Source organism: Apaloderma vittatum, unplaced genomic scaffold (assembly GCF_000703405.1).
Source record: "Apaloderma vittatum isolate BGI_N311 unplaced genomic scaffold, ASM70340v1 scaffold10250, whole genome shotgun sequence".
In the NCBI taxonomy this organism is placed as follows: domain Eukaryota; kingdom Metazoa; phylum Chordata; class Aves; order Trogoniformes; family Trogonidae; genus Apaloderma; species Apaloderma vittatum.
In genome coordinates, this window is record NW_009695044.1 from 15,780 (window position 1) to 25,841 (window position 10,062).

General features: G+C 43.8%; 1 protein-coding gene across 1 annotated transcript in view; it reads left to right on the forward strand.

The window, feature by feature from the left end:
• Positions 1 to 9,812, forward strand: part of LOC104274160 (SWI/SNF-related matrix-associated actin-dependent regulator of chromatin subfamily A-like protein 1) — a gene marked incomplete at both ends in the record, with an annotated part of 23,161 nt that extends 13,349 nt beyond the window's left edge. Inside the window, 6 exons of the mRNA XM_009869706.1 lie at positions 2,871 to 3,089; positions 3,870 to 3,940; positions 6,193 to 6,295; positions 7,401 to 7,583; positions 8,104 to 8,204; positions 9,716 to 9,812. Coding sequence (XP_009868008.1) covers positions 2,871 to 3,089; positions 3,870 to 3,940; positions 6,193 to 6,295; positions 7,401 to 7,583; positions 8,104 to 8,204; positions 9,716 to 9,812 — 774 coding nt within the window. The remainder of the gene's footprint in view (positions 1 to 2,870; positions 3,090 to 3,869; positions 3,941 to 6,192; positions 6,296 to 7,400; positions 7,584 to 8,103; positions 8,205 to 9,715) is intronic.
• Between the last annotated feature and the right edge of the window lie 250 nt (positions 9,813 to 10,062).

A 10,062-nucleotide genomic window follows, 5' to 3' on the forward strand; every position in this document is an offset into this window, starting at 1 on the left:
GGAGGTGTTTAAAAAAAAAGTAGATCTAGCACTTGAGGCTGTGGTGTAGTGGTTAGGTGTGCTGGGATAAAGGTTGGACTAGATGATCTTCAGAGGTCCCTTCCAACCCCGAACATTCTGTGATTCTGTGTTCCTCTTCTGAAAGGAATTGTGCTGCATGGACACAAAACATACGTATTGCTTGCTTGTTATGGAAGAGGAAAGACGGGCTGCATGAGTAGAACGAGGCAGCCTGAGGAGCATGTCCAGGCTCTGTAGCAGGTCTCGCTCAGCAGCCCGGGGAATGTTGATCCCAACTACTTACCTACCGATGTCCCGAGCTGTGTAGGCAGAGGTGTTCTGAGGCTGGGTCCAGCACCAGATATGGGTCCTCGTCTGTTCTGTACACCTGCCTGGCTGGCTCCACAGAGCCTGAAGAAATGCAAAAAGGGGGCACAAAGTCTGGGGCTCAACGCTGTCCGCTTTCATGCAGCATGCCTAAAGCTAATGAACCCAGCTAGACTTGAGCCAGCTTTTCATGGGCCTGAGGGGATGGATCGGTGCTACTCTCCTGTTTTCAGGGAAGCAGAGCAGTAATACCTGTGCTGGCTTTTTGAAGGCTTGGCTTAGATCCAGGTGGATTTATTACCACTATGTTGTTGCCAGAGCCAAAGTTTTTTAACTCTACAGTTAAACTGACTTTGTGTCTAGGGTTTGAAAAGTTCTCTGCTTTAATGAACCAACTCTGTCTATAGTTGGTACAATGATTATGTAGGAATAGATTAAGTCAAATGAGTTTTAATGGCAGCCGTAAGAATCTAAGTGAGTTAATGGTTTACATCAGTACAACACGGCAATAGAGTTGCGGATTGTCCCATCTCAACCTTGAAGTAGGAATGTTCACTTCCAGGTACAGAGAGGTCTTAATTGCCTATAAGCAGTTTGATTCTTCCTCTTTCTCATAACATATTCTCATCCCTGTTCCATCAAGGCACCGTCCCTTAATACAGCCAGTAACGTGACTAAGCTTATAGCTGGTACGACTTATTTTTTGTCTCACACATTCTACAGGGGGATGGTGGGTGCAGTGAATACGATGGAGCGTTTTCCTGTTTTACTTTCATTTCTGTGTTGCAGCAGATTTCTCTTGGGCAAGGTGAATAAAAGATACATAGATTTTAGAAGTTAAATTATTTTAGCAATTAATGTGGTGCAATGAGAGTAGAGCAACAGATCAAAGGGATTGGTGCTGAGGCTCCTCACATCTCCGTTATATGCATTTCAGGAGGATATATATGTACATATACATATATATGTACATAGGGGGTTACTTCAGGTTCTTGTTCCTAGACCAGAGATTGGGTTTTTTGGCTTTTTTTGGTGATGCTGCTGTAAGACTTGAAATTAGAGCTGTGAGGAAGATTTCCCTTCCACCCTGCCTTGGTTTTCAGTATTACTGTTGCTGTATTTCATACACTTACTTGTGAAACTTCAGCACAAAGGTATCTTTATCTTTTACTTCAGCATAAAAATCTCCTTGGTCTCTGTCCAAAAGAAAGAAAGTTGTTTAAAGATGTTTCTTTTGGGGAATGTACCAATTTTGATGTCACTGTCAGTTTAGTTGGTCTCTCTTGGAGAACAAATGATAGGCTGTAGGGTTACTAGTAGAAGTGATGAGCTGAGATTAAGTGAACAGATATATATTGTCTGCACACAGGATTTTGGAGGACAGGGCAAGTTCAGAGGCGAGTGCTTCAAGGAGTAAATAGAGTTTGTTCAGGGGAGCTTTGAAGTGACGATCCTTTGAGGAGACAATGCTTGGAGTGATGTATTTTGGGCCACAATCTGTTTATGGTTTGCTTGAGTCTGAGCCAAACGTGGCAACGGCAGAAACAGAGTATATCAGGAAGCAGATCAAAAGACAGGTCACAGTGGAAAACAGGCAGATTTGACCTAGCATTTACCAGGCATGTCAGACAAGTGTAACATCTCTGTGGAGGCATTTGGGGTAAGGGTGTCTGTCCTTGTGCTGCTAGAGAAGAATTTTGTATCTCTCTCTGTGTAAAGCTGAGGAACATGTGTGTGCACAGAACTGCGGTGAGTTCTGCTGGCCTGCCCAAAGCTGCAGGAGGAGAGCAGGTACACTTTGCTGTGGGAGGATGAACTTCAGGGCCCAGTACCATGGGACAGATGCTGACCTTTCTGCACTCCCCTGAGCACTTGTAGATAGGAAAAAAGGAAAGGTGCCCCCACCATAAGAGGGACGTGGATCTGTTGGAGCGTGTTCAGAGGAGGCCACAAGGATGATCCAGGGGCTGGAGCACCTCTGCTAGGAGGACAGGCTGCGGGAGCTGGGATTGTTCAGTCTGGAAAAGAGAAGACTTCGGGGGGACCTAATAGCTGCCTTCCAATACCTGAAGGGAACCTACAGGAAGGCTGGGGAGGGACTTTTTACAAGAGTGTCCACTGATAGGACAAGGGGAAATGGGTTTAAGTTGAAGGAGAATAGATTTAGGTTGGACCTTAGGAAGAAATTCTTCAGTACGAGGGTGGCAAGACTTTGGAATAAATTGCCCAGAGATGTTGTGGCTGCCCCCTCCCTGGAGGTGTTCAAGGCCAAGCTGGACGGAGCCTTGAGTAGCCTGATCTAGTTGAGAGGCGTCCCTGCCCATGACAGGGAGGTTGGACTAGATGATCTCTAAGGTCCCTTCTAGGCTAGGCCATTCTATGATTCTATATTTGGTGAGTTCGTTTATATACTTACTGGACAAAAATGTGAGTCAGATATATCTCTTCCTATTGACCATTAAGTTATTGCTTGTCTGGATTCTGTGGGAGTTTATTGTGTACTTGTAAGTCTGCAGACTGATAACTGCTTTGATCTTTTCCAGATGCCGTGGGGTTGGGACTACTCTGGATCGTCCAACTTAACAGAACTGAAAATTTTGCTGGAAGAGTCCATCATGATCCGACGTCTGAAATCAGATGTGCTTTCTCAGCTTCCAGCAAAGCAACGCAAAATGGTCATAGTGGCTCCTGAAGGCATCAGTGCGAAGACCAAGGCTGCCTTGGCAGCTGAAGCAAAGAGGATGGCCAAAGGACATAAAAGTGTAAGTCGGAAACCAATTTCATGATAAGTTACTGGTATTTCAGGTACCTTTATATAAAAACATCAGTGGAGAAACAGTATCCTGTGTTACATGGAAGGTCAGAGCCACACCTCATGTGAAGATGCAGTGGAAGGCTGTTGAAGGCACAGTTTTAAATGAATGTACAACACGAAACAGCTCAGTTTTTAAGTGATCTGCTTCTGTCACTTCATCTGAAATACCATTTCCTCTCTCCTTTTTCCTCTCGTGTTAGTCCTTTCTCTAATTGTCTTTTCTACCTCCTGCCTCTGTACTTACTCTTCTGTCTTGCCTTGTAATCCTCTACAGACACCACCTTGCTGAAGCTGTGTTGTGACCACAGTGGAAGCCCAAAATGTCAAGGGTGTGGTTTTGCCTTTTTGTTTGTTTGTTTTTCTTGTATGAGTGGCAAATGCATGTTCTAGACCTTCAGGTTGCTAATACAGTTCTGTAAAGAGATTTTCCTGGCCATTGTAGTTGGAAAATGCTTTCTCAACTAAAACTATCTTTACGATATGCATGTCATCCAACTTGTAGGAGTTGAGTTGGAGGTAGGAAAGGAGGTGTCAGAAATATGAGTGAGTATCTGCCATACCCAGTGGCGAGTAGGACACTTCCCCCTCCAGTTCCCTTTTGTTGTGCATTTTTAGGCTGATTTTTTCCTAGCAAAGAATTTACTGGCAGCAGCAGACATCCCAAATCTGTAAGCGAGAAGGAGAAAAGGCATTTCTGACTCACATTTATTTATCTTTCTCTCTGCAGAAACAACAGGAGAAGGAAGTTCTTCTCCTCTTCTACGCCAGAACGGCAGAAGCTAAAATCCACTCGGTCGTGTAAGCTGCATGTTATTGCTTCATTCTTGCCTAGTAAAATGTGTTTTTCCGCTGAGAACAGGAAAACAGTGCCTTAGAGATAACAGTGCAGGGACATGAAGCATAGCCTCGAGCCAGCTTAGAAAAAAATTGATTTTAATTACAATGCACTAAACATTTTCTTCTCTCAGGGTTCCTAGGCTGAGTAAGTCTTCCGATTTCATTCCAGATACAGATCTAAACTGTCAGTTGAACCATCTAAAATTACTTGGTGTTTGGGACTTTGGATCGAGTTCCCTAGTCTGGACCCTATTTCAATTTAAGGAGGGAGGGAGTAATGAAACTCGAAGTATCAACAGAATTTGAGAAGACAAATGCTGCAGTCCTGCTGCAGCAGGAGCCCCAAGCCAAAAAGCTTGAGGTGGACTGAGGTTTAGTTGTAGTGTGCTCTAAGGATGTCACAGTCCCTGTTGAAGTTCTTGGTCTTCCACAGAGCTTGTGTGGGACCTCAGTAGCAGAAGTTTTCTATCGTAGGTATGCTTTTAACTCCATCTTCCCTAGGAATAATTTCCTTCTGTGATTTTCTGTGCCTTTTCTTGCTTTGCCTTTCTGCTGAGACTGCAAATGAGTTGCTTTAGGTCATAGAGCATGACTTACTAATAAGTAGCATGCTAATAACATGAAAACAGTTTACTTTTCCACAGCTCTCTGAATGTAGGATCAGCTGATATGCACTCTGTGATTTCGCTGTCTCAGACCTTTGCTGCAGAATTGGCCTGTTTGGCACAGAACTGCGCTTCAGAGTCCCAGTGCTCATTTCTGTGGAAGAGTTTCTTCCTTTTATGTTAGTGAACAGTTAGAAGACTTTCTTCCTTTTATTTCAGTTGCAAGTATGAATTGAATATAAGACCATTAAGTGTTTACTTGACTATCTGGTAGGAACTAGTCCATTTTTTTCCTGGGGTTTAGTATTTAGCATTTAAAATACCACTTGTTATAAGCTGCTAATGTACAGTACAGCTAAATGTAATGTACAGCTACAGGTACTGTTGTACGATTGTCAGCACCTCCCATGTCTTACCTTGGACGACAGGGTCTTGCATTGCTTCCATTGAAATGAGTACGCATTTGTTAAATGAAATGTGGGAATGGGGTGTAAAATAACTGCATTGTGTTGGCATCTGCTTGCTATGCTGAATGTTTGCTTTGGTATTTGCTTTAAAATCCAGCAATCCCACTTCCTCCCAGATTTCTTTATTAAATGATGCTGTCATGTAGTTCAGATCTGAACGTCACAGAGCTGTGAGCTGTCTGCAAAGCACTGATACTTCTTAGTACAGTGCTGGAAATCCTGCTCGGTGTTTTCTTACAGTTGCTGCTGACCTCAGGTGTGTTGTGTTTAGCAAAGAACTTGATATTCCTGATGTTTGCCAGAACTTTGCCATTCCAAAGAAAAGGTGACATTTGTACTATCTGTTCTGATGGCTGTTGCTATGCTTAGTTACAAATTTTAGGCTTATAGGTGTTTTTCAGGCTCCAGTTGACCTGATTGTAACACAGGTTACTATGTAGAAATGGGTTCTGTAGCTCTGTTATTAGTCCATGGTAAAAGCCAAATGTTTTATTTAACACTTTATAATTGCATTTAAAATGAGTCTTGTTACCTTTCACTGGTCATTAGCCTATTTACATGTGGATGATTCCTAGAAATAGCTGATGTATTTAGGTTGTTAGGCTGTAATGAATTCTCAAGGTGAACCCTTGCAAAGAAAAGTTACTTTTAGGATACTCTGATCCATGTGTTTAGAGACCTTTTCTTCTAAAATAAATACAATCCTAAATAAACACAGGAAGGATAATTGTATACAGATTATCTTAATGTATCGTGCTTGTGCAAAAGTTAGAAATACAAAAGGGTGAATGAGATCATCACATAAGTATAGATGACTTAGTTGATTGGTCTGAGGTGTCGTGTTTCAAGTAGCATATAATAAACTGGTTCTCAGTGATAAACAAGTATAAATGTAGGCAACTGTCCAGCTGCAGTGAAGAAAAATGAGTGAGTGTTTCTCCAGTGTCTTTTTTAATCTATAAGAGACTTGACTTGCTACTTGCATTTTATTGCAGCTTTTTGATGTGAGTCTATTTCCTAGGTTCTGTGTATTTCTGTATAGGAAAGCGCTGTCTTTAAAATTTGATGTGAGCAAAGCCTGCGTTCTCTCAGCACACAGTTTTATAGAGTTTCAGGGGTTTTTTTTTCCTCTTTCATGTAGAGAATACATCCTGGAGCTACTGGAAAGTGGGAATCGTAAATTCCTGGTGTTTGCACATCATAAGATAATGCTGGATGCAATAGTTGCAGAACTGGAGAAGAAAGTAAGTAATTGACTGAGATGTCTTGACTTTATCTCTATTCCAGCTTCAAAGCTGTTAAAGAGCTCCCCAGAGTTCTGGCCAGTTACATAGTTTATGAAAGTTAGTGGCATAATTTTTGCTTGCTGTGCTTCTGCATGTGCCATTCGCTGAGGGAGCTGAGCTGTCAGGGTGAGGGCCTCACAGGATGCACTTAGTATGAGCTGAATGGCTTCTGTTGTATTTAATGTTCTGTAATCTGCATCGCCTGCCCTGGAGCTTGTGATTTCTTGGAGGAGCATTACAGCTGCGTAGCCATCTCTGCTTTGTCCTCCAGGCTTTCCTCAGAGAGGGAGAGTGTAACAACTCAAGTCCAGCTGTGATGTTACCTTCCCTTTATCTCTGTCGTACTCCTACATTTTTGAACTGGGATACTGTAGAACAACTTGATAGACCTGTCAGTCACCTCTCTGGCTTTCAAGAGTGTTTGGCTAATTATTCACATGAGACATCCATGGGTGCCCCTAAAGAGTTCTGGGTCGTGCTGGAGCAGTGTGAAGGATCGTTTAATATTCCAAACTATAAACCACAGTGGTGACTTTACTGCCTCTGTGACAGCATCTTCCAGGAAAGCAACGAGGTTGGACGCTGAGGAGTTACAGCCCTGCCTCACCCAAGTTTGCCATGCCTCTCCTGAGCCTACCACAGAGCAACTGAGATATGTAGGATCCCATTTCCTCCCATTGCATACAGGGGAAGACTTGAGTTTGGGGAGATTGTTGCAGCTGTAACATCAGCACACAGGCATTGTTCAGCTTCATCTTAAGCCAGTTGCTTTCCCACTGTACTGGAGTTGCCACCTTGTTGCTGTTCTTCCTATTGCTCAGGACTGCTGGGAGAGCAATGGACTTAAAAGTCACACATTGTGAACGGAGAGGGAGGTACATTATGTGCTGAGCTACAGTGCCTCTGCCTTAATAATGAGGAAAGGTCTTAAAAATACAACCGTTGCCTTTTTACTTTCCTGCTTCTGCCATGGGGAAGAGAAATAGAATCCCCTAAAACATGGAAGGAGTATATGGGAAGGGGGATACAAGGTCTCTGAAAAGTGTCTTCTGCCTTTTCACAGCACGTTGAATACATTCGCATCGATGGCTCCACATCTTCAGCCGAGCGGCAGTCTCTGTGCCAGAAGTTCCAGTTCTCAGAGAAGCAGATGGTGGCTGTCCTGTCCCTCACAGCCGCAAACATGGGTTTGACACTGTCTGCTGCAGACTTGGTCGTGTTTGCAGAGCTCTTCTGGAACCCGGGGGTATGCGTCCTGGAGGGAACAGGGGTTGCGTGCTCCCTGGAGACCAGAAACATTGGTGCTTAGCAGGAGATGTAACGGGCAGTGGAGTTTCTCTAGGGATTTTCTTTTTCCTTCTCTGATGGTTACTTGTCGGTGCACTTTCAGGTCCCTGGCTTGAACCAGTGAGGCTGGTTACACTCGAGCCAGCTTGCTGACTGGGAAGGATGGCGTGAAAGGGAGACATGCTCCTGTTTCTTAATTTGACAGAGGTCCCAACCACTTGCCCAGCCAAGACCTGAAAGAGTCATTCATCAGTGCTGACTCTCTTACTTCTGAAAAAAGCGCGGTGCCTGCTGGGAACCTGGTGCACCTGATTGTTTCTTGGCTTAGTCTGTGCCTGAGGGTGCAGGTGTTAACAGGATCCAGATGAGAAATAGTTCCTAAACACAAGAAATGAGATCTCCCTGTTCTCTGGTGCTTTAACTGTTTCTTACATGTTGCAGTTCTCATTTTATTTTCTGTGTCATGTTTTTACATAAAGATTTTGATCCAAGCAGAAGACCGAGCACATCGAATTGGACAGACCAGCTCTGTTAACGTTCACTACCTTGTGGCTAAAGGCACGGCAGATGACTACTTATGGTAGGAAGTGAGAAAGACACTTTGGTTCTCCTGCCGCCTGTTTTCCCTGTTTGTCATGTATGTGATATAAGGTGCTTAATGTTAGTGCTGATTTCTACAGCCTGTGAGGTGAAGAGCAGGAACTGCCCATCAGGGATGGGTTAAGCTGGTGACATGGCCTGGTCACCGTGGACATAACTGGGTGGATGACAAGGTGGAGGAATAAAGGCGGTTAGCTGACAAAGGAGAAATTGTGGGAGAGTTGATGCATCTAAAACCTTCGTAGCCTCTGTGTAAAGAGAAGGAGTTGTACTAGATACCGCCCAGAAGGCTCATGTGCTGGGGTGCTGTGAAGTGCCAAGTACTTTCAAGCAAGGTCAGTAGGCACTGGAGAGGGTTCACTGTATTGTGAATCAGGTCTGAGGAGCAGTCTGGCTACTGACTGCTTGGACAGGGAGCTCTGGAGGACTGCACTCTTGCTCTCCTCTTGCTCTTTACTGAGTCCTTTGGGTGGATTAGAGAAGTGCTTCTGACCCACCTCGGGAGATCGTGGTCTGAGCCTTTTTGGCTGCGGTCAGAGCAGTCAGCGGACACAGGTCCTTAGGGCTGGGAAATCTGACATCGTGGGGGAAGGAGAGGATCTGAGGTGTCCTTAGTGCTGCAAGGGAACTGACCTGCAAATGATGAAGAGAAATTATCCACCAGCTGGTTCATTTAGAGTCCAAAATTACATCTTTATTACCTTGTTTAAAGGAATGCATGAACTAAGTGAACTTGTGCTGTTCCCAGAATATCGTGATGGCAAATAATTATAACCCTACAATGCAGAGATCTGGAAACTGATGCATTGCCCATATTTCATGGAAAGTTCATGACAGTAATTCTGCCTTTATTTGTGAAATGCTGTCCGTGCAGTAATTAGTGCTTAATGGGAAGGAAATGTGGCTCTTCAAAAAAAAGACAGTGGCATCCGTTTTAAAGGCAAGAAAAAGAACATGATGACAGGGCTGTTTGGTAAATGCATTAATTGTGCTGTGGCTTTTGCCTCTTTCAAAGTGTCAAGTCTGCAGGTGCAGTTGGGACTTCTTGGCCTCTTTGGCTGGTGATGGATTCTTTCTCCTGCAATACACCAGGAGGTCCCCTGGAACTGTTCATGGGGATTACCATTGCTTACCTTGGAGACTGAACACACAGGCTTTTGGGATTCCCTTTAGCTGCACCTTCTTGTTCTGGCTTCGTACAGTTGGTGTTCTCTCAGTCAACTGTTTTTGCTGTTGGATATGTGTGTTCTCCAACTATTTATAGCCTGAAATCCTTGTCTTATTACTTAATTAAATTGGATTGCTTGATATCCCAGGACAGTATACAGTCATCATAAACAAGAGCAGGGCAGGTTAAGGAACTAGCAAGCTTTGGTGGAAAAGACATCCTTGTGCCCTATTTTATCTTTTTTTTTTATGGAGAGAGTAAATGACACAGTGTCCTTGCATTATATTTTCTTCCCTTCAGTAATATCTGTTTATCTCTCCTAGGCCAATGATTCAAGAGAAAATCAAAGTGCTGGGGGAAGCTGGTCTTTCAGAAACGAATTTTTCTGAAACAGCTGAATCCAGTAATTACTGCCCTAAGGTAATTGACCTGAGAGAATATTGGTGGTCCCTGGGAAAGGCTGAATGGGCTTTGGCATGTGTACGTCTAGATTGGCAGGTGATTAGCAGGCTGACCTTATACTTATTCTGCCATTAATGCCACAGATGAGATTCTCCAACTCCTCTCAGGATCTTATGTCTGGACTTGGACTCTTAACACAGAGTTCCTAGACCTGTGGCTCACAAAGAGACATGATAGTCTCCATAGCATATATGTCTGAGAAAGATAT